Raw genomic sequence first — 26,911 nt, forward strand, 5'->3', positions numbered from 1 at the left:
TTAGTCACCAACTGTTTTGATAATTGATTAATTGTTTGAGTAATTTTTTAAGAAAACAAAGCTTCCAGCTTCTTAAAATGTGAATATTTTCTGGTTTCTTTACTTCTCTGATAGTAAACTGAATATCTTTTGAGTTGTGGACAAAACAAGACATTTGAGGACGTCATCTTGGGCTTTGGGAAACACTGATCAACATTTTTCACCATTTTCTGAACCAAAAAACTCATCGATTAATCGAGAAAAAAAATCAACAGATTAATCGTCGATGAAAATAATCGTTAGTTGCAACCGTAATTGTGTGTCTCGACGCTGAAGACTAGCTGTTTGGACGGTTAACTTGAGTGTATTTAGAGTAATGAGACTTCACTGCCCTCCAGTGGTCACAGTGAGAAACTGCAACATTACGTTTTTGTGGCTAACGGTTTTAATATCAGTATAATCAATATTAATATCTATGTACAACTCAGTGTGATTATTACAGATAACGTAACATTAATAATGCTGATAACGGTATTAAGACAGTTTTAATTGGTCTGGAGATTAGTTTAACCTGTAAATGGTCATACTTCTGGTCATCACTTTCAAAATATTTTGAGTGATCAAACTGAATACAGAAAAAAACAACTATTCATTGCCCATTCATTTACTTATTTTCTCACAATTTGTCATATGTTCCTTTCAGCATCCCAGTTTCCACGAGTCTGGAAATGATCTCACTAATCATAAATTATGACTCTTCAGTGGATATTATTTGTTCCTTACCCATATGCTTTAATATGCTATATTAAAGACACAAAGGTTTTATTGGCAGTTATGTACTTCCACTCTGATGAAGAGGAACACTAGAAATACACTGTCATTTACATAAATCTACAGTCCTGGAGTCTATTTGGTATGATCACATTTTTATTATTTATTTGTAAACGGGGTGAAACTGTTCTGCAAAAACGTAAACTCTTCCTCCAGTATCATCATTTGTCATCTCTATTATGGTAAACCACAGTAATAATTATGCATTACCAGGATTTAAGGAGGAAAACTGTTAATTGCCACAATGTAAATGCTTTAACAGCAAACATATCCCTGTTTCCTGATAGTCATTATGTGTTATCTGTGCAGACAGATCCAGACAGTAGAGATTCTGTTAAAATAAACCTTTATATTAAAGAACTGTTCATTTACATCTATGAACACGAGTTTCCCACCAGACATCATCACATCATTAGGGGTGTAAATCACAAGTTTCATCACGATACGATATATTGATTTTTCGGACAACGATAGAATATATAAGGGATAATGTACAGCATCGCCCTGTCTGGGTTTATTTCACAACAATGACCCGCTAGCTGTACATAATCCTGCTTATTACACGGCTACTTACTTAAGAAATCAATAATTTGACACAAAAACGGTCTGCCAGAGTCCGACACCAGAACTGCGCCCATAGCAACGGTCTGTTATACATAGCAACGGTCTGCTATAAAGAAATAACAGACCGTAGAACGCCGTGATTGGCCAATCAGAATTGTGTATTCATAAAGCCGAGTAATAATTGCTGATATCACAAAGTCTGCCACGATAAGATTTTGATTTAATCCAATTTAGTGGCCTGCGATCGATATGAGATGATATCATATGTCCATTTAACACAATCATTTTACATTCATATCAACTCACAAAAAGCAACTAAAACATGAGTTGATCATTTTAATACTGGGCTCTGTAGGAGGGAGGTGTGCTTGGACGGAAATGGTGGCACAGACCTGCCATGGGAATTTCAAAATAAAGGCGTGTCTGAAAGATGATGATGTATCGATGTTGTCACTTTGCATTGATGATATTAGTTCGTTGATCATTGAATCGATATATCGATCAGATTGATGCATCGTTACATCCCTATGTGTTTTCAGAATCAAAGTTTTTAAACAACAAATCTGAGATGGCGTCACGTCTGTGTACACCTTCGTCATCTACCTCCCCCTCTCCCTCTCGGGTTATGGCTTCCTCCTTCTCAACGTCTCCTTGAACCACTTGTCCCATGTCCAAGTACACATTGTGCAACACACAGGCGGTCAGCACAACAGCTCTGGCTCGATCATAGGTTCCGATATCCAGATACCTGAGCCTTTGAAACCTGGCTCTCAGGTTGGCGACAGCCTGATCCAGGATGTGAAAATGCTCCTCCAGCGTCTTGTTGAAGAGCTCCTCTCTTGGTCCGTGACTTCCTGAGTATGGAGTTAAAATCTGAGCAGTAAGCAGGTAGCCGGCTCTGGCCACGAGGCAGCAGCCAGAGGGCATCAGTTCAGGATGCTGTTTGATTTTGTCTCTCAGAGCGCCGCCTCTGTCCACGTCTGATCCTTTAGTGATGCTGCAGTGTAGGAAGCTGCCTTTACGGTCGCATATGAGCTGCAGGTTTAGCCAGGAGTCGGGATGGGCCTCCTTCTTCATCCTCTTCACCTCAGGCACAGTGCTCTCCACATCATGTTTCCCTATTGGCAGGCGGATTGGGATGCGGATATGTCCCAACACTCCCAGGACCCGAGGGACACCTTGCTGCTCCTCCTGCTCCTTCTCTGGACTGCAAAGTGGGAATAGGGCTTCTTCAGCCTCCCTGCCTGGAGAATAGAGAGGAAATGCCCCACCATTATCATTTTTCAAACAGCTTTTTTTTACACTTGAATCATTGACAACATTGTACTGATGTCCCACAAACACTAAAGTTAACCCACCGACTGGCCACCTGATTAGCCTCTCCTCCAGCGTGTTGACGCGCTCGCAGAAAGAAAAGAAGATCCTGTGAATATTTCCTTTCTCCAGGTGGAATCGGCGGGATACCGAGCGGTAGCTGACGCGCTCAGACAGCAGAGTGAGGGACAGCAGGACAGTGTGGGACAGGGACAAGCGAGCCCGTCCGGCCATTCGAGCCCTGGATTTGGTGCTTTGAAGCAGGTCTGTGATGTACTGATGGGAACAAAAAGTCAGTCAGTAAATTCAACAGGTATTTCAGGTGAAATTGATCATATCACAATGTAATCACAAACCATTCAACATTTGAGAATATCCTACAACGACGTGTTCAAGTGCACTGCGAATAAGTGACTTTATATTACCAACTTTGACAGGTTTGTAAATTTACTCACAGGGGTCAGCAACCTTTACTATCAAAAGAGCCATTTTAGGCAAATATATAAAAAAAAATCTGTCTTGAGCCGCAAAACATTTGAGCATTGTGATGAAGGCAACACAGCTTATAGTCTAAGTATATAGTATATAAGTCGAATGAAGTGAGGGCCAAAGAGCAAATGTATTACGGAGTATTAGGGCCACATTGAGGGGAAAAAACATCTGAGATTTCGAGAAAAAAGTCGTAATATTACAAGAATAAAGTCATAACTTTCCGTGGAAAAAAAAGTCGTAATATTACGAGCATAAAGTCATAACTTTACAAGAAAAAAGTCGTAATATTACGAGAAAAAAAGTCTGAATATTAAGAGAAAAAAGTCAAAAGTTTACAAGAAAAAAGTCGTAATATTACGAGAAAAAAGTCAGAAGTTTACGAGAATAAATTCAGAATTTTTACGAGAAAAAAAAGTTGTAATATTACGGGAATAAAGTCATAAGTTTACGAGAAAAAAGTCGTAATATTACGTGAATAAAGTCAGAAGTTTATGAGAATAAAGTGAGAATTTTACGAGAAAAAAAGTCGTAATATTACGAGAATAAATTCAGAATTTTATGAGAAAAAAAGTTGTAATATTACAAGAATAAAGTTTAACTTTACGTGATAAAAGTCGTAATATTACAATAAAAAAGTCAGAAGTTTACGAGAATGAAGTTGGAATTTTACGAGAAAAAAAGTCGTAATATTACAAGAATAAAGTCTTACCTTACGATAAAAAAATTGTGATATTACCAGAATAAAGTCATAACTTTACGATAAAAAAATAGCACGTAAAATTACTACTTTATAATATTATGACTTTATTCTCATAATATTACAACTTTATTCTCAAAATCTCAGATTAATTTTATGGCCCTAATACTCTGTCGTACCATAGACCTACAACAATGATAAATAAAACTGAAAATGTAAACAAAAAAACAGTTATTCATTTCCACTAATCTTTTTTAAAACATCCACAGGGAGCCACTGGAGCGGAGCTGAAGAGCCGCAGGTTGCAGTTCCCTGCTTTAGTTCCAGTAACAGTCTCAGTTAGTAGGTCAGATCATCACAGACAGACTGATACCTTCACTGCAGCACCGTCAACAGTCTCCATCGGTTCTCCGGGATGTGGCTCCTCTTCCTCCGGCTGGATGCTGCTGGATGTTGTCGTCTGTAAAACTTGTGGCTGCACATTAGCGTGACTCTGCAGTAGCTGAACGTATATAGTAGGAGGAGGAGGCTGAGTGTTGAGTTTAGCTATCAGCTCAGCCTCCAGGATCTCCTCCACCGCCTGATCCAGCCGCTGCTCCAGCTCACCCGGAGACAGAGGCTGCCACTCCCGCTCCACCAGGTCCAGCACGGCTCTACCCGCCGACAACACACACTCACTGACGTCCATCAGGAGCCGGCTATGTGTTAAAGTCAGGGGTCACCAGTTCTTCATACATGGAGCACAACAGTGGAGCTAACTAGCAGAGTTATTTGTAGCTGCACAGGCAGGAATCGTTGCTAGCAAATGCTAGCCAGCTAGAGATGTGTGGGTCACGAACGAGCCGGTTTAAAGAGCCGGCTCCCGTCCGAGAGCCGTTTTTTTCTTTTCTTTTTTCTTTAATTAAAGGGACTGTTTGTAACTTTTTAAGGGTATAAATGTACCGGGTCAGGACACATGCGCGCTCGCGTGTGGCCAGAGCCTCTCCTCCGCTGCCTGCTAGCCTTCACTGACACAGCGGGCGCATTCTCGCTGTCTTGCTCCACCTCTAGACGTGAACGCGCGCTCACTCCACACTGCAGAAGAGTTAGTTTAGCTCTGAGAATATCTAGTGAATGTACAGTGGACGTTTTTGCAGAAATAAATGCTGCAGCTCCTCCAGACCAAGAGGTTTCCCGTGCCTTGTGACGTCCCATCAAACGGGGAGGGGCGGGGGTGCATGATGCGCTGACGGTCGACAGGTACAGAGCAGGAGGAAGAGGAGGAGAGAAAGAGAGAGAGGACTGTGGTGCGCAAATAGCAGACCACACTCAAAATACCTTTACTAGCTGCAACATTAAAGTAATGAACACAGAAAATATCCCAAAATAGCAAAAAAAAATATTAGTAAAGTATCCGACAAAACTTTGTAAAATTTCAGTAAAACATCCTAAAAAAAAAACATGTAAAATATCCACAAATATTTGTAGCAAACCAATTTTAAAGAATATTTGTAAGCGTCTCGAGATAACTTATGATTTGAGGCTATATAAAAATAAATTGAATTGAAGATAAGTGACAGTGGAAATGAAGCAGCATGTAAAATTACAATATTCTGGAAATTATAAGGTTTAGTATAATTATATTGAATAATGTAAGTGATATATGTGCACACATACTAATCATCGGTCAAAACAGCGCTAAATTTGGTTGAATTATAAAAAGGCAGAAGTGGTAAAATGAAGAGCCGTTTGGGAGCCGAAAGAGCCGGCTCTTCTTGGTGAGCTGAGCCAAATGGTCTGGCTCACTAAAAAGAGCCGGAATTCCCATCACTATAGCCGGCTAGCTAACGAACGCTGCCTTCAAGTGCTGTCGGAAAGTTCAAAAACTTTTAGGAACGACGAGCACTACTCACTGCGTCAACGTTTGAAAAGTGGTTTTGTGAAAGATGTATTGATTTTTTTCACTGTATAAATATTGAGCTTAGAGCTGAAACATTTCGTCGATTAGTTAATTACTCGACCGACAGAAAATTTGTAATTTATCGAGCAAAAGTTCCAAACATCCTCTGGTTTCCAGCAAGCCAAATTGAATTTGAAAGCGTCTACTTGGGTGCTGGGATATTGTGATGGGCATTTATCACTATTTTATGACCAAATATCACCATATTTTATTGACCAAACGATTAATTAATTAATAAAACAATCAACAAATTAATCTTTAATTAATATCTTTGGTTGCAGCACATATTGCTGGCTATTTTGTACTAGTTCTCCACATATAAGCTGATAAACACTAGCAGAACAACCAGTTTTGAAAGGTCCCCACACCACAGAGATAATAAAAGCCAATAATAAAATATGATTGGCTGCAATTATGTTTTAATTCATTGCTGCTCTCCTCATCAGTCTGCCATGAACTTCTGCGCTAGCTTGTTATTTTATATGGTAGTGACTCTTAATTAGCACTTTAAGAAAACACTAAACTCCGAGATATCTGCTGCTGTTAACAAATGCAATGCAAAATCAATTATTGTATTCTCCAACTGTGTCTCGAGCGTGCACAAAAATAATACAATATTGTGATAATGCATTTAGCTTCGACTACATACAAAAACACCACAGTGCACAGGGGTGAAAAACAGTTGTTTTAATGTTAAATCAGTTACAAGTGCAACTTTGATCATGTCCCACTGTTTAACAGCTTCAATTTGCAAATGTTAACGTCAACAATTTCATTCAACACCCCCAGGTCGGAATATACTTTCCTGTTGTAACTAATGGAGGGTTTTAGTTTTTAAACTGTAGTTTTCTAGATCAAGAGACCCAGTGTTATACTTTAGTTTGTTTTGATGTGCAGAGGAGTTGATTTTGAATTCACCTTTAGGAAAAGAATGTGTATTAAGGTATTAATGGGGTATAATAAAACACAAGTTGCAGCATGAACTAAACCTAAATGGGCAGTGATTCTGGGACAAAGGAGAGTCAAATGTGCAGCCCACTACTCTCATCACATGACAAACTACCTGTTTAACTTAAAACGGTTTACTATAAACAATTAGCCCCACTGATTCAAGTCAAGAAGATCTCCAAGATGTCAACAGCTACAATCAAACATTGGAGAGGAGAGTTGGTTAGTCCTCACCTTTGTTAGTAAGGTAAAAAATAATCAGTAACCACTTAATTCATTTTTGATTGCTGCTCTGCCTGTCGGACATTTCATTTTCAACACCAGGTCCACGCCAGCGTTACATGTGTTGTAGATACCCACGACTGAGTGCATTCAGTCTCAGTAACTTCTGTGAGCAGCTACAGTAGGAAAACTACAACTACTGATAGGTAAAGTACCAAGAAATGTTCATCTTAATGCCAGATCTCCTGCCAACAAGTGAATCCATTTTATTTCAGATCCATATTGTTCAAAAGTTTTTGAAATACAGATAGTAACTTAGAAATTCACAAACTCCTAGCTATTGTCGCAACACATATCCAGGCCAAAGACCAAAAAACATGTTAAATCCTAGTAATAGTTTAATAAAGAAACACACAAACATAAAAGCCTAAAAATGTCACACCTTATCAACTCCCACATTTAAGCCAGCAAAATAAAAAACACAAGTAAGGCAGCAAGAACCTTACTCCAAATAAAGACTAGAATTAATTAAATACGAGGTACAATTTTTTATGTTCAGCCGTTACCAATCCCATGGATGACTGACAGTGTCGTGACAAGTCCGTCAGGTATCTCTGAAGGGTCTTGTGTGAAATTATCAATTTATCTAGCATGCGTTCACCGATTTCAGGACAAATGAACCACTTTGAAGCACCCGCCCTCACATTTACAACAAGGGGAATCCGTGTTTGTAATTGTTTGTGCCCAGCTGAAGATCTGTTGTTGTCGGCAAGGTAAAACTCACCCGCGGAGGCATCACATCCCAAAGACTCAACCCCTCCCTCCCCCCGTGCATCCTCCCTCCGACCCCCTGTGCGTCCCTCTCGTTCCCCTGGCCCCTCCCTCACTGTACAGCCTGCTCGTTGGCTGTGCTGCCCGAGTCCTGGGGCTTCATGACGTCAGGGAGCTCTGGGGGAGTGGAGAAAGGCTCGACCCTCAGCTGCTCAAATGAATCATCTGGAAGTGACAACAGTGAAAAGACGGAGAGAGATGAAACATAACAGAGTAAATCAGAGCAGAAAATCAAAGCCACTACCGTTTCAAACAAGCTGATCAGCTCAGACTAGACTACACGACTACAACACTAACTGAAAATGGTCTAATATGGAGTTGATTCAAGGGTGAACTACTTACCACTCAGACGGAAAGCTAATCCCACCGTGGCTGGGGCCTGAGGTCGGGCTGTTTGATTTGTAAAGCCACAATTTCCAAGAGTTTGACCGTCATTTAGCATCACATCATCCTGGTGAAAAAATGTAAAGACATAAAAGTAGGAAAGGGCACATTGTTCATTCATTACATTTTTATCTTCCACGATACACAGTGCACATTTTCAGCCTTTTAAGACTTGGTGTTCAAGGCATCTGAAGAGATTTAGGAGACTGAGTTGCCGGAGCATTGAAATGCGTGACGACTCTTTCAATTTCACACAACGCTCTCTGTTGTGAAAATGACTTGTGTTCCTCTGAGCCAGAAAGTTTGTATTCAGTGGCGGTTAAGTTTTAAGATGGAAGACTTCTCTGACTGTTGGGTAAATTAAATGATGCAGTTGGCTTTTTAACACTCAGATAGAGGTGGGTGATAAGGTTTTATGTTTCAACATTAGGGCCGTCAAACGATTAAAATATTAAATCGTGATTAATCGCATGATTGTCCATAGTTAATTGTGATTAATTGCAAATGAATCACATTTCTTATCTGTTCTTTGTTCTTGTTTTGTCCGTCCAAAAGTCAGAAACCTTAATATATTCAATATTATTTTAGCTTGAAAAATTACTGAAACTATTAATTTATCATCAATAGTTGCCGATTAATTTTCTGCTGACCGACTAATCTTTGCAGCTTTAAACGGTAAAGCTAATTCTTACAACATAGACAAATTAATATCGTTTCACAGTATATATTTTCATATAGCGCCCACCCTTTCACTCACCTCAATCAGACAGTGCTAAAGCATGAATGTAAATTCTAATATTGCTCTAAAGATTGCTCAGGTGGGTATGAGCAACAATAAAAACAAATCAAAAAGCTGTGGTCACCACATACCACATGGACCACATAGCTGTGTGTGCTATGTAGTCCACTAGCTGGGCATTTCACTAAGAACTTACCTTGTAAAGTTTCTGATCTTCTGGTGGCCTCTTTAAAATGCCTTCTACAATGCGCTTCAGTTCATAGACTGTGGTAGACTCTTTGGCATCGGTAAAGATGGTCGTCTTGTGACGTCGGATCATTAGAAACACATCCTGAAGTGAGATCAAGTGACAGAAGACATAGTGGAAATGAGACACTGATGACTCACAAGAATTTTTACATCAGAAAAACGTCATCATTGACCTTGATGATCCTCAAACAGGATGCTGTAAATCTCTGGAGGCACATTTCACCCTGAAACAACTCATTCATGTTGTGGTGTTTTAATGAAGTTCTGAAGCTAGAAAAACAACCAAGAGTTAAGTAAAATATGCTGCATCTATAATAACATCCCGTTGTCTATTTCAAATTCATTAGCCCCATTAAGAAATAAAGCTCATTTGGGTTTTTAAGACAAGTAATTCATAATCAACTCATTACTGGTTGTCTGTCTCTATGATAAAACCTCCAGAAAGTGTCTGTTGCCATCAGCAGAGACGCTTTAACATTAGCAAATATTAACCAATTGAAACAAAAGCAACTTATTGTTAGGGATGCACCGTTACTGTATCAGATATCGGGCAGATACTGACTCAAATAGCTGGATTGGATATCCCAGTCACTTCCACACAGTGAGGCATACAGCTTATCAATTAAACACTGGTATCAGATCGGTACTCGGTATCGGTTGATACCCAAAGTTATCGCTATTGGCATTGACACTGAAAACGTTGGATCTGTGCATCCCTACCTATTGTGGGTGGGTTTTGATCAAAACACCTTCAGTATGCTGAACCGCTGTACAAAACCATACCCAAGTAAAGCCCTGACACAAAGTTATTCATACGTTTGAATATCTCATGATCATGCAAATGAACAATATGACAGATGTAAAGTCAACTCAAACACTAAGGTAGATAAAGTAAATATATAGTTTAAAAATAAAGTGCAGTGATAACCACTGCTGGCAAAAACAACTGTGTACTAGCCAGGTGGCAGGTTATTAGATCAAATCAAACCTTTGTTATAGACTCCAGATAAAACACAATATAAAATAAATTATAAACAAAAGCCCAATGAGAATTTATGGTTTAAAAAGAATATAAATTAGTGTCCTACAAAGAGACAACTCAACCAATGTTTCCACAGCTGGAGTACTAAACTTTATGTTTGATACGTCCAAGATGATTTAATTTTTAGAGTCATAAAGTTATTACAAATAACTTTAATTATAAGGTTTCTTAGAACAGTTTGTTTGCTTGTGTATACATCATGCCTATAATCATTGCCTATAAATACCTTCATCTGTCATTTGTTCTGTAATAAAAGATATTATACCTTATTACAGACACTAACTCTACTGTGTCAGACTGTGTGGCAGCAGTGGTGAAGCTGGCAGTGACAGTTTGGTGAGTTAGTTGATAAGCTTGTTTATATGAACAAATCAACATCTCTTCTCCATAACGTCACACCAATCTCTCTACACCGAGGCGTTTTAGGACACACGGTGCGGCAGCTGCCAGCTAGCCTTATAACGAGCTAACGTTAGCTTAGCAGATGTAGCTAGTCGTTAGCTTAGCAGATGCTAACATGATAGCTAGTCGTTAGCTTAGCTGATGCTACCAAGGTAGCTTCCTCTAACTATGGAAATCATGCCGCCTCTTCCAAGCTACCTCTAATTAAACACACTATGTGTTGCCTCACATTAAACATGTAACTGTTAACGCAAAGTGTTTTAAATATATATATTGTTAGATGCTAACGTTAGCTACAGACAACTTCAGCTAGCTAGTTAGCTTCTCCACGGCTAGCTAGTTAGCTTCCTCACTGCTAGTTAGCCATTTCAACAAAAGCAAAGTTAATCAGTTGAGCTGTCACTTATCCACAACAGTGTTAATGTATATCCTCTTTCATCTGGACTCTTCTCTGTTAGTATTGGTATCGACTCCGGCATTATAAAGCTGTATGTGTCCGGCTAGCTTGAGCTACAGTGTTGACGTGAAACCAGCCATCAGGAAGCTAACACCATGCTAGCATCGGTTAGCTAAACAAAGACCTCATCTTCTGGATGCTGGTTTTCTGAGAGCAGCTCTGTTCAGCTACTGACAGCACACATATCAACACCTAGAGGGTGACTTACTGACTCCTTAAAGTCAGGTTTCACTAGTCGACAGGCCATCACATTTTGAGCTGTATCTGTTTTCCTCACTCACCATTTCTTGCGGTTGGTTGCACACAGAAAAAAAAAACGCCTCCAACCGCACAGCGACGAACTGAGAGAGATCAGAGCAGCATCAGTCAGCCTGCAGCCCCGACACCAGCCAGCAGGAGGAGACATGAGGGTACAGGCACTTCCTTCTTCTCCTACTGTAACCGGCCGAGCAGCCATACATTTAATAATATTAAAATATATATATTAAAATATATATATTATAATAATAATAATAATAATAATAATAAAATAGATATAATATAATATATAATAATAATAATATATAAAATATATATATATAAATAAATAATATATATAAATAAATAATATATAATATATATATATAAATTATATATATATATAAATAATATATATATAAATTATATATATATATAAATAAATATATATATATATATATAAATAAATCATATAAATATAATATGTATATATAAATAATATATATATAAATAATATATATATAAATAAATTATATATATATATAAATAATATATATATAAATAATATATATATATAAATAAATTATATATATATATATAAATTATATATATATATGTAAATTAATTATATATATAAACAATAATAATTAAAATAAAAATAGTTTTATAACTATGGGAGCATTGTTGAGACTCATTCACATATCTTGAGGTCAGAGGTCAAGGTACCTCTTTGAATATGGCCATGACAGTTTTTCCTCCCAAAAATTTAGCGCAAGTTGGGAGTGTTATTTAACCCCCTTCGTGACAAACTAGCATGACATCGTTGGTATCAATGGATTCATTAGTTTTCTTTTAGTTTCATATGATACCAGTATCTTCACTCTAGCTTTAAAAATTGCAAAATCGAGAAATGTGTATTTCTCTTTTTTTTTTGTGAAAACAGTCAGAATAAAGCTTGAATCTGAAATTCACTAATTATGATACGTGGGTTAGAGAGTACAAAATCTCAGAGTTTTACACGCCAGTTCAATATATCAGCACAATTCAACAAAATAATGTGTTTGTTATAGTACGAGCTTCATTTTCCCTATGAACTCAGCAGTATTACATCTCTGTAGAATGAACAAACTGAACGGAGCTTCATCATCAGACCAATCATAATCATTCCTTCAATATGGTGAAACAAACAGGTGTTTCTTTTCAATGGTTGGTTCTTCTACGGTATGTGGGAGGACTTAACAGTTGTCACCGCAGTGAGTGGGACAGCTGAACTGAGAGCAGCTGAGAAAAACAAACCAAGCGAGGTGCCACAAGCTGTGAAAGATCAGGGTTTGTTTTTCCTCTTATGATGTTTATGACATTGTGGCTCGGTTGGCTGTTCAGCAGTAAATTCATATGATACAGAAAAAGATAAAAACATATAAAAACGTACACCTTTCTAAATAATAATTAAAAAAATCATTTTAAACGTACCAAAACTGTCCATTTAGGAGGTGCATTTTAAAAAAAACGTGACCCTTGAAACCAAATGCTCCTGAAACTCAGCTGTTTGTTTGACACCTTTTAAAACAAGTTGGCAATACGTACTGCTGACAAATGCCTTCATTTGGAAAAAACATTGATTATGCAGGAGTATCTTTGTAGTCTCATTTTGTATGTTGCACATATGATCAAAACAATTCTTATTTAAAGCAAGTTTATTTACATTTTTACATTTTATACAAATGAAACAACAACAATCAGGTACAAACTAATCCTGATGTAAAACATAAATAACGAAAGTCATTCTGCTACATTTTTATAGCATTTTTAAGACAATTCATTGTAGTACAATGTTAAATTCTGAATATATCGAAAAAATAATATACAAGCATGAAAATGGCTTTCTACTGAGCTGACGGACAAAAACGGGTCAAAACCAAAACATATGTCAGATTGAAAGGGTTGAAAATGATATTGAGTCATTGAGGAGAGAGGAGGATGCTGTAAGAATTTGCAGGTATTTGCCATACCTGTCGACAAAGTCCTCATCCTGGTCAAATTATCAGGCTTATCATGTTTCCGCTGTGGCCATGAAGTACTGAAGAATTCCAGCCCTTTTCCATGACCAAAAAATACTCTTCCTTCCTGGTTTGTTAATAAAACCGAGACCAGTTTGATTTCCACATCAATTGACCTGAAAAATAATAATACTGAGTGAGACAAGTTGTACATTAAAGTGACTTTTTTTTTTTAATTCCCTAATATTCTCAAAACTTCTGACCCTTTTACCACCAAAATTAGTGCGTATATGCAGTTTTTTTTAAATGCGGGAAAACCTGCTAAAAATAGGTTATAGATTCCTTTGCTATTGCCAGTAGACAAGTATGCCTTTCTGGGGGTTTTTTCTGATGTGTCACGTTCAACGTCACAAACGCGCCAGAAAACAGGGTTAGTAAACAGGGAAAAATGTTACAGTGCTTATTTCCTTTTAATATCAATCTCTCTTAAAACTCGGTGCCGACTAATTTGGAACTATCTTATAGTCCTGCTTGGACAGAGACGAATGGAATATGTTGCTGAAATGGCAAAGAAAGCGCCGGAAACGGGGCAGAAATGATTGTGTCCACCCAGGTGTCATGTTTCCATCACTGCCGATCAGAGCTGGAGGAGCCAATAAATACCCATGACTACTGCAGAGTCATTTGTCCCGAGAATGAATGCAGATTGTAACTGTTAAATGTTAGGGGGCTTTAGTTTTTTTTTTTGTCCAGTGGAAAAGGGGCTTGAGATTGTTTTTAAATTCACTGATTATATCTTTCTGGAAAACACCTCCTGAAAATGCCTAGATTTTCCACAAAATCCATGACCAGAGAAAAATGTAGAACATTATATTTAAGTATGGTATATACTTGCACACAAAAACATGTATTAAAATATATTCAACTCACCAAATGAACTTCATCTATCTAACCACGAAAGCACTTTCTTGGATCTTGGAATAAGCATACTGTGGAACAGAGAGGCAAGAACATCATCAGTCATTTTACAGTATATTAAAACAAAAGCTCGTCAAAACTCAAATGTACAAAACCTGCACTTACATCTAGTCCTCTTGGAGACTGAACGGGCTCCAGTCCCCTACAGCAGAGCACTGAGAAGGGTCTCTCCTTAGTCTTTGAATGCTCTTTGAAACACAGACTGAAAACCTTGGCAGGCAGGTAGACATCCCAGTCAGCTGCATGCTCCTCTGCTAGATCACCTACCATCCTGTAGAAAACATGCAGTCATGATGAGAACATTTTCAGTTACATGCATTACTTTTCTTTAATAGGATACACTTGTGCACTGCTGAGGAAGAGCTACAATATCAGTTTTGTACAAACACTTGACCTCTGTGTGCAATTCTTGATTTGCTATATTTTTCATATTCCTCTGCTCTGGCTAACTGGTCAACAACATGTCGATTTAGAGCTGGAAGATGCATCAATGCAATACAGATATAGTAATATGAATATAAATATTGCCTGTAACATTTTCAAAAAGGCACTGTAGGTAGTGTACAAACCTGTCGATCAGCTGCTGCGTGATCAAATCCATGGTGCCCGTCTGCTGATGATAAACAACAAGAGCGACGGTGATCTTCAGCAGATCTTTCAGTTCTCGGTTGATCTAGCATGGGGGTACAGTTACATAGTATATTTATGTGAAACAACGGCTGATTAGGACATTATTCCTGAAATACTTTATTATAAAACTAAATGTATAGCTAGCTCAGTCGCTCAGTGGGATTTTATTTTGGCTCTATTTCTTCAGTCTCTCTGAAAAGCATAAACGTTTTCCTTTCTTTCCATATTTTAAGCTACACAGCTGTCTACTATTGTACTGGATAGTCAAATCTGAGGACATTGTTATTTTAACTAAGATAAAATGGCAATTATTTTGTTAGCATTGAACAAAAGCAAATCGTATGCTGCTATACATACTGTGCATGGACATTATACCATGAAGAGCTACAATATCAGTTTTGTACAAACACTTGACCTCTGTAAGCAATTCTTGATTTGCTGTATTTTTCATATTCCTCTGCTCTAGCTAGAGAACAAGGAAGTTCTGTTTTTTAGCAGTATCTAGAGGACGATAACCCCAGGCTACCCAGAGGCAGAGATTAGAAATCCAAGCTGAAACAGCAGCCTGTGGTTCTTCCTTTCATCCAACTACGTCACTGTCACATCAAATGACGGCGCTGGATGCAGGAAGAACAGATTTTGCAGCTACAAACTCAGCTTTCTGGGTCAATATAGCACACACTGAGGAATTTATTGCTTCTATCAACTACATCAATACAGATTTTCCCTTTAAGCTCTCTATAACAATATGAACAGTTCAATGAACAATGCACTCACTTTGTGGACGATGTCATGAGGCAGTCTGGAGAGGATTCTGAGCGGGTATCCAAAGTGGGCGATGATGTCCACGATTTGCTTCGCCACATCTGCAGGGAGGCACGACTGCATAGGCACAGCCTCCACCCACTTGGAGTAGTAGTCCGTCACAGTCAGGATGTATTTGTGTGCGCTGAGTGTTTGGGGCAGCGGCCCTCTGACATCCAGACCGAGCCACTGCCACGGCTCTTTCACCTGCCATCACAACGGCAACAATGCCAGTCACTTTAGTTTGTGTTGTATATGTTGAAATACATTCAGGTAATCATATAGTAACTTACCTCTATCACCTTTTCAGGATCTTCACAGTCTGTCTGTGAACATTACAGATGAGCACTTATTAAAATACTTCATAATTAAGAAGTCAAAGTAGACAAAGACAACACACTGTAGTTTAAAACCATGAGGACTACTTACACTCAAATCATCATCTGGAGCCCACTGAATATCCTGTTGGTGCATGTGACACATAAACAAACTGACAAATTGGATATAAATATGACACAGTATGTGATAATAAACTGAATTAATGAAGGTAATCACCTAAGAACAAACAGCTTTTGATTTGCCTAATGTCATACCATAATTGTTGCTAAAAATGAACGTAAAATAAAGACATCACCAAGTTATCACATCATATCATATCACAACATGATGATTATTATAGAATAAATAATATATAATAGCACTTGCCCGTGGTGTGCAGTAATCTCCATGGAAGAAATGTGGAAACGACTCTATCTTCATCAGCCCTTCATCGACTATAATCCTCCATTTGTCATTTGACTGTTTTGGGTCTTTCTCTCTGAACATAAAACCAGAAAAAGCCAAAATATTAAAGAAGCAACCATCCAAATGGGTTCGAACTTAATACAAAACACTTAATAGTTTTTAGTTTCAAACTGAAACTGCCAAGTGTTACTTCCTCAGTTTCTGATGCAGGTGATCACAAAAGTGCATGAATTAATCAAAAAATCATTCAAACCTTTTATAAACTTGAAGTAAAGCATCACAATTAAGTAAATAAATGTCAAAAAATGCAACACTTAATGTGAATGAAAATCACTGCGGTTCTGTTGAGAAGTGCAATCAATTCTAGAGCTGAAACGATTAATCAATTAGTCAATTAATCCTCCTCATGCATACTCTTTTTATTCTTCCTACTGAGAACCTTTGCACATTCCCACAACTACCACTTCTAAAAATAATTAATAATGTCATTTTCCTCCTTTCTATATTTATGTTTGCTGATTTGTGTATTTATTTTTAATTTAATTTTCTCTTACTATGTTTATGTTATGCAGAAATATACCAAAGCAAATTCCTTGTACATGGAAAACTACTTGGCAATAAACCGGATTTGGATTCTGATCATACTATGTTGACAATCAATCAATAGTTTGTCATTTTTCAAGCAAAAATACCAAATATTCACTAGTTACAGTTGCTAAAATGTGAAGATTTGCTGCTTTTCTTTGTCTTACATGATATTAAACTGAACATATTTGGGTTTTGGACAGTTAATTACAGCTAATTACAAGACAACAGTTGGTAAATAAGTGGCCACTGATCAGCATGGTCCAAGAGATGCCAGCTTTGTACGACATCACAGAGAAACTTTATGCCAACAGAGTGGACTGGTAGTAAAGCAAGTATACAATAAAAATAGTGGAGGGTTAAGACTTCCGTGTTTATAGTAACATACCCAGCAGGCTCTTCTTCTGTCTGGCTGGGCTCTTTGTTCTGGACTCTTCTCCTTGCCGTGGCTTGAGCGGTCGTTGGAGACTGAGCTGGACTCGTCTGTGAGGTTTTAACACCTGCAGGTGGCTGGTTCACAATACAGACAAACAACACACACTGGGTTCAGAAACTTGAAAGCAATTAATACCTGACTCCATGGAGCTAAAGTGAAGTAAGGGCAGAATTTATGTTAATATCCTTGCATTTTAACCCCAATCCAAGAAAGCTCTATCTGTGCAAACAATGTTCAGAGAAAATTAACCAACAAGCTTGCTAAAATGACCACAAATGACAACTGAATTCTAACAGTTAAATGTCAATAAAACATGCTCTCACCTTTAATCTCTTACTTCTTCGGTTGATGGAAGCCTACAGCAGGGGGACAGTGACAGTAATTACATATGAGATCTTTATTTTAGAAAATTATCAGAATTTTAATGGAGCTGCTGACCTATTAAAGTGTTTTACTGTCTTATTCTTAAACTACTTTTCTCACCCAGTGAGGCAGCTGATGTTTTATTTTTACATGATCCACTGATACTGAGTAACTACATACAAACCTTTCTTTTCTGTGCTTTGCCAGGGGATGAAAATATGGTGGGAACGGCATCTTCTCGAAGTTTCACACATTTGCCTGTTCTGTCAATGAACTGCTCCTCGAAATGATCGATGCACAGCACGGAGAAGCGAGACGGGGTCCAGTCCTTCCACTTCATGTTCATAAGCCATTTCTTGAGCTTTCGGGGATTATACAGGGGAAACCTATAGCAGCACACAACTCATTAAAACAGTTCTGATGTGTGCAGGAAATAATACAACACTGAACTCCATTTAAAAGTCAGTAACTTTTGTCTTTTAGTTCTCATTAGCTTCATAGTAAAACATTACTTATTGTTTTATGCATAAGGAAGCGAGTACTGTACTTCTATAAAGTTTAAACATTTTAGTTTTAATATATTTATTACTGGTGTGATGGATGCAAGCAAAATACATCTAAAACAAATCGTGAAATACTGTTGCAAAGAGATGAACATGTTTTGTAAGGTCTATCTGGATCAAAGTCTTCTTCTGTCCAATAAATCATATCTATACTCTTCTGTAAGAGGGTATAATATGTTTGAAATATATTGAAAATATTGTTTAGGTAAAGCCTTAATGCTGGCATAAACCGACATTCACATTTGTGAAACCTTTATTCTATTTGTGAAAATGCAAAAAAGGGAGCTTTCACTGTTTTTTAACACATCTAGACCACATTGGACCAGGTCCAGATCAAAAAACACTATACCTAGACTTGTAAAATCGGAACAAGATTATCACAGAGAAGCCAGAGACTCTTTAAAACACTGTTTCAAATGTGTAAAACCTTTATTCTATTTGTGAAAATGCAAAAAAAAAAGAAAAAAAAGGGGAGATTTCACTACTCTTTCATACCTAGACCACATTGACCCAGATCCAGATCATAAACCACTATACCTAGACTTGTCAAATCTGAACTAGATTATCATAGAGAAGCCAGAGACTATTTAAAACACAGCAGAGGGGCTTTTCATTGTTTAATACTAACGTTAGCAGCATGTCTGCCTCCAGTCTCAACTGTTGCAGAAAAGCAGCAAACTGAGAAGCTGAAACTAAACAAGGTTTAACATTTTTGCTTTCATAAAAAGATTATCAAAATAGTTGCCTGAATCAAGTTAGACTCATCCTGTATCCGTTTCTTATATTTGTAGTTAGATAAATCATTGAAACGAGTTAGTGTTTAAAGTGTTTTTAACTGATTAATGCTAATGTTTATGTTAGCTTTATGCTAGCTAGACTAACCTGCCAGCTATTCTGTGATTTCTGCTGATAAATGTTAATACTCACTTAAAATACTTCACATCTGACTCGCTGGAGCTTTCGCAGTTGTAGGCACATTTATATCTTCCCATTTAGTACACAATTTCGTTTCATTTGCAACCAAACAAACTGATTGTGTTGTTTGAGCGACCTGTTATGCTAGCAATAATACAACTCAAATACTTCCGGTCAAAATTTTCAAAATAAAAACCTCCTGACACGTTTGAACATTTTTGGAGTGACAGCAAGATTAAATCTTACAATAATTGTATAGTATTGGTAGAATATATAATTATATTTGTACTTGTCTTATATCGAACCCTTTCATATTGATTAGTCAACATTATTAATTATATATTCATGTCACTCAAGTCGCTTTTATTTCACCAACGGATGTTGTTTCTTCTTTGTGGGCGTTTTTAATTGCTCATAAACGCCCGGCAACTTTTAATACATCGATGCCTGCAGCGCCACCTTGTGGATAAAAGATAGAAGGACAGTCATATTTTATTTTATTTTATTTTATTTGTTTGACACATTTGTACACAGGTAAATGCAGTGTCTTTTACATTTTAAAAAATAAAAATAAAAATGTGGAGCAAGTCAATTCATTTGTTCACTGACCCTCCAACTTTGAATTTTAATATACCTGAAAAAATAAAAAATATTCCCGTAAAAATATAGATTTTTTTTTCCCCTACTTGTATCATACACAAGATTTGAAATCAGAATGAATCAAACCAGGGATATTTTAAAACATTACTATTTAACATTAAAGGCACAATGAGTAGGATTTTCCTGAAAAACAATGTCATACAAAAAGAATCCCTCTCAATCATCATTTATGACCCACTAGAAGTGTGTGGTGGTGTCTGTATCTGCAGAGACCCTGCCCACTGCCTGTATTTTCTTATTTTGCTGTGTTTGTGACATTTCTGGGTGTCAGCCTCTATGAAAACGTAGCACGCATCCAAGAGGAAGCTACAAAAATGGTGGACACAGCACCAGAAACCCCCCGCAAATATAGCGAGGTGAAACGGCAAGCGGACAAAGCTCGTTCCAAAACGAGAGTGAATCTGGGGTTGTCTTTCACCGGCTGGCGAGCACCCTAACCCAACCGTGGTCAGGGGGTGTGTGCTTCTGGTGTCTTTGAGCCGGGGAGGAGGGGCCAACTTTGAATGTTGTATTTACAAACCGCAACCGACAAAGCCTGCTCATTCTGCCTTTAAAAATGCGAAATAGCAGCAGATGTCTCACAGCTCAGTTGATTTTTGTTTTCCACTCAACCCTCCACTCATCCCAGTCCAGTAAAGTTCGTTTTATGTCCCATCCTGCAGCTTCCACACCTGGAATTTATATTAGCAAAAATCATGTTTTCTATTTGTGAGATAAAGTTGGTGATTTGTAGGTTTAAACAGTCTTTGTGTGTGCTCACCTTTGAGAAATGGATTGAAAATCGTGTCCATCAACTTGTGACTCTCTTGCACCATTTCCCAGATACCTTTAAAAACATAAAAGCGTGTAAAGGAGAGAAAACCCTTCTATTAATGTAAAGTAAAGAAATGAATGGAGGTAAAGGCTCACTTTGTGTAGGAGCTTCTCTGGAAGTTGGAGGGCTCAACTTGCTGCTGAGCCACACAGCTTGGCACATGGCTCTGATTTCATCACAAATTGATGCTTCTGGTCCCAAACAAACACATACGCAGCCTGAAAGGAACACAGCACAGTTAAAATAAAGCATTCAAAGTATGTTATATGGCTCTTAAAGATGTTGTTGTTCTGTGGAGGAGGATGGGATGTTACATACCATTTCGTACTCCCAATAGGTAAGGCATATTGTTTCCCTTCAAAGCCAAATTCAGTTCCTCTGGGCTACAAAATAATAAGAAAATTATTCTAAACTGTGTTGGACTTTTATTGTGTGTAATTTTTCATCATATAAGCAAAATATTAAATTACCTTTGTACAACCTCCTGCAGCCTCACTCCAAGTTTGATTGGCAGCGTTTTCGTAAACTCTGAAAAAACAGAAGAATCCATTTCCAATGTACAGAATGAACATATTAATAATAATACTAATAAAATGTATTTAAATAGCACCTTTCCAAAACAAGGCTTACAAGGTGCTTTACAGGGAAAAATGTCAGTAAACCCGTACCAAAGAAAACTGGTTCTCTCTGATTGGCCTCCAGTGGACTCAGGATCCGTCTGTCTCTCAGGTACTGCTGCAGCACGATCGAAAGCCGCGCCTCGTTCAAGGTTTCCATGACAACCGAGCGCACAGCCTTGTAGTTGGCGAAGAGGTGGAGGATGGTGAAGAGGAAGAAGAGGCTGAGAGTAAGGCTGAAAGAGGTAGAAAGACATGACAGACTCTTCAAAAAACAAGTCCCTGTGTAAGATTCTTCTGGTAATTTATATAAGTTTTCTATAACAACTCTTACATTGGATTATCAGTGACGAGGGGAATGAGCATCAAACTGACAAACAGTCCGGCCAGACACACTAAAGTCTCCTGTAGGAAATAAAAGATATGAAGATGAGACAAGCACACTGCCCATCTGGATATGTTTTGATAATTTTGCAGATTTCTATTAAAGGTAAAAAAAAAAAATGGTACCTGACTGCCATCTTTGGCAGAAATGTCGGCCAAGTTGTCTCTGCGAGCCTGATGAACAGTCAGAGCAGCTCTGGTCGCACCGCCTGCCACTCCAACGAGGGACTGGAGGAGACAAACACACACTAATCAGCTTATATTTATCAATAAATACTAAGCAACCCTAAGTGTTTAATAGGTCAACAACAGAATATTTCGATAATCAATCAAGTTTCCCTTTCATATTACAGTTTTATAGTTTGTCGCCTGGTTCCAGAGCTGTGAATACAAATAGTGATAATAATGAATGAATGAAGGGAAAGGAAAAAGCCATGCAGTCTGATTAAGACGCTACAAAGTTTAAAAAAACTTTTTTGACTTGTGACTGTTTCAAATGAAGCACTGTCGACTTGCAACACCTCATCACAGGTTGCAAATGTCACCGGGTGGTGATTTTGTCTGCTCAGAATGTTTTATTTCAGACATTTTTAGAGGTCTTCGGGTGAAACATTACCCAGTAACTTGTGAGAAAAAAAAGCACTGATAGATAAATATAATATTAATTTTCTGCTTTCCGATTCTGTTCACTCACAACCTCTAAGATTTGTCTTGCAGCCCCCATGTTGGGAACCACTAGTTTAATCCTCTCTGTTTGGCCTCCGTTTTGTTACGATTGGCATTTGTCTTTAATGTAGAAATTGTGTAGACTACAATAATCCAACAAATTTGTTGATAATTTGATCAAAAATAATAATAATAATTCTTGACTCTGGAAAGACATACAGTATGCTGTGATAAAAAGTCTAAGCTCAAGGCTCACCTTTTTAGTTAATTATTTATCTTTGGAAAAAGCAGATTAAGTGAACATTGAGGTTTTAATTTTCATTACAGAGGACTGAACCACAGTGTTTCTTTTTACCTTGAATATCCCTGCAGTACACACAATCAGGGTGAAGCAAGCAGGAAAGAATGGAGCCGATATTTCCATGAACATGGCGATGTCGTTGAGAACATCAGCAAAAAGTCTGGTAAGAAATCAAAGAAAGAACGTCAGATGGGTAATAATGGTGATAATGAGTAGACTGACCAAGTATTTGTTATCTAGTGTATGTGCATCATGCATACCTCCATTTTTTGGCCTCAGAGTCCAGTTTACTCCTGGAACAAAGACAAAGAAACTGATCATGAAGAGGAAGTTCCATCAGTGAAAGAGGAGCACAGATAAAAAGGAAAATGAAGAGCATATGTACACTGGTGTTGCACTGGAAAAAGCCCAAAATATGAGCCTACCCTTTCTGCCAAGCGAAGACGATTCTTCCCAACATGCCAGTTCCATCTGCAGAGGAAACATTAGTTTTGCAAGTTGCACTTACCAACCATGCAAGAGTAATGTATATTCATGGTATATTTTAATTAGGGATCACCTCTAAGTAGCCAAGTGACTGTGGCTGCAGCTACTGTTGCCTCCTGGTTTCCAACACCGACACCTCTGAGAGAAGCCTGAGTGGCCAGAGTCCCTGACAGGGAGCTGCAGAAAGCCTGAGAGAGAGAGAGAGAGAGAGTGGAAAGTTAATAGTAGTTAGTAGTAGTAGTTAGTAGTTAGTAGCTTAGTAGTTTTGGTGCATCATTTACTGTACCTGCACAGTATCCCAAAACTGGTACTGCAGGTAATCACCACTGACGCTCTCTGGATAGCCTTGAGGCAGAAAGACACTCTGAAATAAAAAAGTTAACATGTGAATCTGAGTGGATGAGCAGTCAATGTAGCTACAGTACCGTTTAAAAGTTTGGAATCAGCTGTTGTATTGACGTTTTACTTCTTTCCTTCAATTATGCCTTTTTTTAACAGAGATAAAAACTGTATACTTCAGACACCAAATGTATTATTTACATCACGTTTTAGCCCCAAAAGAAGAAGATTGAAATAATTCAAACTTCCGTCTTGTTATAGGCTGCATTACTGTGACCTTGATACTGAAACAGGAACCTGTTCCTGTTTAAATCTACACACATTTTGATGCTAAACTTCCAGTTTCTTTTACCAATGACTGGTGATTTCTTCTGTTCTTATACAACTTTTGCTCAGAGGAGTCTTTGCCTCTTTCTGCCCTGCCCTGTTTCAGTTGTCAGTCTGGTTGAACCATTGTAAAGCATTTTGTTCTCCATGTACAAAACAAAGTGACATCTAATTGTAAAGAGGACTTTCTACAACCTAAAAGCATGAAAAGACCACTCACACATATAGATTAGTCCTCTCAGACATCTGACCTGACCCAGTTAAGCTTTTGTGGCAGGAGATCACAAACTTTTGAACTGTAATGTACATGGAAACGTTATAAATCCTTACTTTAAACACTCCAACAATAGAGTTTCCTCTTGATTCACCTTCACTCCCATCTCTTCTCCTCTCCATCACTGCATCCTTGGCAACATACTTCCAAGACTCTGCACTGCCATACCTCTCTGTGGCCAAAACTACACCTCTTTCTGTCTCCATTTAGGCTGCTAGGAGCAAGAAACACGCTAAACTGAAAAACAGTCTGAAATCCGCTGGAATGTATTTAATTAAAGTCCATGTTGGCTCAGTGTGGCATGAACCTGGACACAGTCTACGTGTCGTCCTCTGCTGTAGTGTTTGCTCTGAAGCACTTCCGTGTTTACTTCCGCCCTCACAGTTTGGAGAATCCTGATTGGTGGATTCGGAGTTTAAGGCGGGGCTTCAGTCAACCAATCAATCAACAGAGAGACGCACATAGAAATAAATGTAAATGTAAAAAAAAGAATATAATAATAATAATAATAATAACAATAACAATAATAATAATAATAATAATAATAGTAATAATGATAATGATAATAATAATAATAATAATAATAATAATAATAATAATAATAATAATAGTAGTAGTAATAATGATAATGATAACAATAATAGTAATAATAATACGTATTGTTATTATCATTATTATTATCATCATTATTATTATTATTATTATTACCATTATTATTATTATTATCTATTTCTATGGAGACACACTAATAATAATGATAATGATAAATGACATTATGACTAAATGCAACAATAGACATATATGTAATACAATCAATGAAAGTAGGAAAATTATTCCTGGTAGAAAGGCTCTTTGAAACACTTTTATAGGTACTGATCGGCAGAGGGCTACCATATAAACTGTATTACCAATAACTTTAAAGAGTTACAAAATTATACACAATATATATATCCAACAGATCTATATTTCTCGTAGCTGTTCCTAGGACTGCGCTCTTCTGGACTGAGGCTTCAGATGTCGTTCCTAATCTGCTGGAGCCACTCTCCCAGTTTGGGGGTCACAGCCCCGAGTGCTCCTACTACCACGGGGAACACGTCGGCTTTGACCTTCCACATTTGTTCCAGCTGTTCTTTTAACCCTTGATACTTCTCAGCCTTTTCATGTTCCCTCTTCCTGATGTTGCTGTCAGCTGGTATCGCCACATCTTTCACCACTGCCTTCTTCTGCTGTTTGTCAACCACCACTATGTCCGGTTGGTTAGCCAGCAGCTGCTTGTCAGTCTGGAATCTGAAGTCCCACAGGACCTTAGCCCTGTTGTTCTCAACCACCTTCGGTGGTATGTCCCATTGGGAATTGGGTACGTGCATCTGGTTCACGAAACTTGGACCGAGTTGTCAAACTAGGCGATCTAGTTCTAAAATTAAACGAGATTCAGCCGTGGCATCGCCCATTTCTCGCTTAAAATGTTTTCAGAAGTATAATTTGGTGGAGTGTTTAGACGGAATAATAGAACATTTACAAGCAGGCCGCCATGTTGTTTCCTGTTTGAAACGGCGAGCAGAAAACCAGGGACCAATTAGGTGCATTCAACGATCGGGTATGTCACCGCTTGAACGGCCAGTTGAGTGGAGCAGTGCGTCCACTAGTGTCCTCGCCGGACCTGATGGACATGTAGCGCTGGATTTAACATTATACATGACCACTGTGTAACAATTTAGCCACAAATTCCAAGACTGACCAAACTCGGTCCAGACGTATACTCAGTTTTGACCGAGTCTTGTTTATTATAAAGCAGGTTTAAGTGCTATATAAATACTGTGATGGTATCAAAATGCTCAATTCACATGGAAATACACATAGCCCGTATTCAGAAACTGTGCCTTTAAACGAGCTGTCAGGATTTCTGTACATTTGTGATGTCACAAAACACACAGGAAGTAAACATGGACCCAAGCTGTTGCCTAGCAATGCAATTCCATTGTAATTCGTTGAAATGCGCTAAAACAGAACGTTTCAGACAGAAGGTAAATACAGGCATATTCAGGCAGACAGTATGAGGAAAATAAAGGTAAACATTACAGCATGTAAACATGTTCTAGTAGAAACATAAAACACAAGTATGAACCTTAAAATGAGCTTCATATGGGACTTTTAAGTGATTTCCCGTTGGGGAGAAATTGTTCCTGAATCTGGATGTGACAGTAAGGATGGTCCCGTACCTCCTGCTGGAAGACTGGAGGTCAAAGAGATGATTGCTAACATGAGTTAAGGACGTTTGTGACTGTATTTGAACATACTGTTGCTCGTTTGGATGCATTTAGATCAAAATCTCCACCAGTTCTCGTAACTCTCATTAATGACCAAACTTTATTATAACTTTGAAGCTGTGCTGATTTACTGATGCAAAACAAGGCCATGGATCATAACCGGAGAGGTTTGTCATGTATCTACTGTTAAAAAACACATTTCTTTGAATAGAGTTTTGTACATGTGGCTCCATGGGCGTCATTTCCCTCTGTCCTACTTCCCTGAAACAGAGAGGAATGCACCTGACATGATGATTAATCATCAGTAAATGATGAAGTTGAGCCACAACGATTGGAGGAAGAGCCACAGCAGATCCCTCCCATGCTTGTTTTCACCGGTGAGGGCAGATCCAGCTGTCTATGACGGCTGGTTGAGCGTAACAGTGGGTGGC

General features: G+C 38.0%; 4 protein-coding genes across 6 annotated transcripts; all 4 read right to left on the reverse strand.

Moving 5' to 3' along the window:
• Positions 1 to 1,370: 1,370 nt before the first annotated feature.
• LOC141780635 (putative nuclease HARBI1) lies at positions 1,371 to 5,018 on the reverse strand. The gene is made up of 3 exons (XM_074655949.1): positions 4,251 to 5,018; positions 2,733 to 2,964; positions 1,371 to 2,618 (listed from the first exon to the last, which is right to left on the reverse strand). The coding sequence occupies exons 1-3, from the start codon at positions 4,563 to 4,565 to the stop codon at positions 1,900 to 1,902; spliced, it is 1,266 nt and encodes a 421-aa protein (XP_074512050.1). The 5' UTR covers positions 4,566 to 5,018; the 3' UTR covers positions 1,371 to 1,899.
• A 1,470-nt stretch (positions 5,019 to 6,488) lies between these two features.
• On the reverse strand, positions 6,489 to 11,517 carry elob (elongin B). 2 transcript variants are annotated; one of them, XM_074655951.1, is made up of 4 exons: positions 11,372 to 11,517; positions 9,137 to 9,271; positions 8,160 to 8,268; positions 6,489 to 7,982 (listed from the first exon to the last, which is right to left on the reverse strand). In XM_074655951.1, exons 1-4 carry the CDS (start codon positions 11,372 to 11,374, stop codon positions 7,870 to 7,872), a joined length of 360 nt encoding a protein of 119 aa, XP_074512052.1. In that variant the 5' UTR covers positions 11,375 to 11,517; the 3' UTR covers positions 6,489 to 7,869. The 2 variants fall into 2 exon arrangements, with proteins under 2 accessions (XP_074512052.1, XP_074512051.1); XM_074655950.1 differs by lacking the exon at positions 11,372 to 11,517 and adding an exon at positions 11,299 to 11,352.
• A 1,491-nt stretch (positions 11,518 to 13,008) lies between these two features.
• LOC141780638 (uncharacterized) lies at positions 13,009 to 19,519 on the reverse strand. Its single transcript, XM_074655954.1, has 12 exons — positions 19,358 to 19,519; positions 18,052 to 18,253; positions 17,828 to 17,860; positions 17,457 to 17,578; positions 16,445 to 16,556; positions 16,169 to 16,201; positions 16,033 to 16,065; positions 15,713 to 15,946; positions 14,875 to 14,978; positions 14,411 to 14,576; positions 14,258 to 14,316; positions 13,009 to 13,503 (listed from the first exon to the last, which is right to left on the reverse strand). Exons 1-11 carry the CDS (start codon positions 19,420 to 19,422, stop codon positions 14,272 to 14,274), a joined length of 1,149 nt encoding a protein of 382 aa, XP_074512055.1. The 5' UTR covers positions 19,423 to 19,519; the 3' UTR covers positions 13,009 to 13,503; positions 14,258 to 14,271.
• Positions 19,520 to 19,833: 314 nt separating this feature from the next.
• rusf1 (RUS family member 1) lies at positions 19,834 to 24,587 on the reverse strand. 2 transcript variants are annotated; one of them, XR_012596707.1, is made up of 15 exons: positions 24,270 to 24,587; positions 23,560 to 23,637; positions 23,347 to 23,461; positions 23,213 to 23,258; positions 23,048 to 23,080; positions 22,842 to 22,947; positions 21,947 to 22,048; positions 21,771 to 21,841; positions 21,488 to 21,672; positions 21,290 to 21,347; positions 21,138 to 21,202; positions 20,915 to 21,037; positions 20,766 to 20,831; positions 20,504 to 20,676; positions 19,834 to 20,383 (listed from the first exon to the last, which is right to left on the reverse strand). XR_012596707.1 is itself a non-coding variant. In XM_074655952.1 (14 exons), the coding sequence occupies exons 1-14, from the start codon at positions 24,417 to 24,419 to the stop codon at positions 20,591 to 20,593; spliced, it is 1,284 nt and encodes a 427-aa protein (XP_074512053.1). In that variant the 5' UTR covers positions 24,420 to 24,583; the 3' UTR covers positions 20,443 to 20,590. The 2 variants fall into 2 exon arrangements, 1 of the variants encoding a protein (XP_074512053.1); XM_074655952.1 differs by lacking the exon at positions 19,834 to 20,383 and having other exon boundaries at positions 20,443 to 20,676; positions 24,270 to 24,583.
• Between the last annotated feature and the right edge of the window lie 2,324 nt (positions 24,588 to 26,911).

This window comes from Sebastes fasciatus, chromosome 13 (assembly GCF_043250625.1).
Source record: "Sebastes fasciatus isolate fSebFas1 chromosome 13, fSebFas1.pri, whole genome shotgun sequence".
In the NCBI taxonomy this organism is placed as follows: Eukaryota; Metazoa; Chordata; class Actinopteri; order Perciformes; family Sebastidae; genus Sebastes; species Sebastes fasciatus.

Bases quoted from the DNA above. Each gene is read 5' to 3' on its own strand.
- LOC141780635 (XM_074655949.1), bottom strand. From the start codon at position 4,565: ATGGACGTCAGTGAGTGTGTGTTGTCGGCGGGTAGAGCCGTGCTGGAC. The intron at 2,965-4,250 runs GTATCAGTCTGT...TGTTCCCATCAG, and splicing joins TTGACGGTGCTGCAGTGAAG to TACATCACAGACCTGCTTCA. The intron at 2,619-2,732 runs GTGGGTTAACTT...TCTATTCTCCAG, and splicing joins GCTAATCAGGTGGCCAGTCG to GCAGGGAGGCTGAAGAAGCC.
- elob (XM_074655950.1), bottom strand. From the start codon at position 11,337: ATGGCCTGTCGACTAGTGAAACCTGACTTTAAGGAGTCA. The intron at 9,272-11,298 runs GTAAGTCACCCT...ATCTCACTTCAG, and splicing joins AACCTGACTTTAAGGAGTCA to GATGTGTTTCTAATGATCCG. The intron at 7,983-8,159 runs GTAAGTAGTTCA...TGTCACTTCCAG, and splicing joins ATTAGCTTTCCGTCTGAGTG to ATGATTCATTTGAGCAGCTG.
- LOC141780638 (XM_074655954.1), bottom strand. From the start codon at position 19,422: ATGGGAAGATATAAATGTGCCTACAACTGCGAAAGCTCCAGCGAGTCA. The intron at 18,254-19,357 runs GTGAGTATTAAC...GTGCTGCTATAG, and splicing joins TCAGATGTGAAGTATTTTAA to GTTTCCCCTGTATAATCCCC. The intron at 16,066-16,168 runs GTAAGTAGTCCT...TAATGTTCACAG, and splicing joins CTCCAGATGATGATTTGAGT to ACAGACTGTGAAGATCCTGA.
- rusf1 (XM_074655952.1), bottom strand. From the start codon at position 24,419: ATGGAGACAGAAAGAGGTGTAGTTTTGGCCACAGAGAGGTATGGCAGT. The intron at 23,081-23,212 runs GTAGGCTCATAT...TCTTTGTTCCAG, and splicing joins GTCTTCGCTTGGCAGAAAGG to GAGTAAACTGGACTCTGAGG. The intron at 21,673-21,770 runs GTAAGAGTTGTT...TACCTCTTTCAG, and splicing joins CTCGTCACTGATAATCCAAT to CCTTACTCTCAGCCTCTTCT.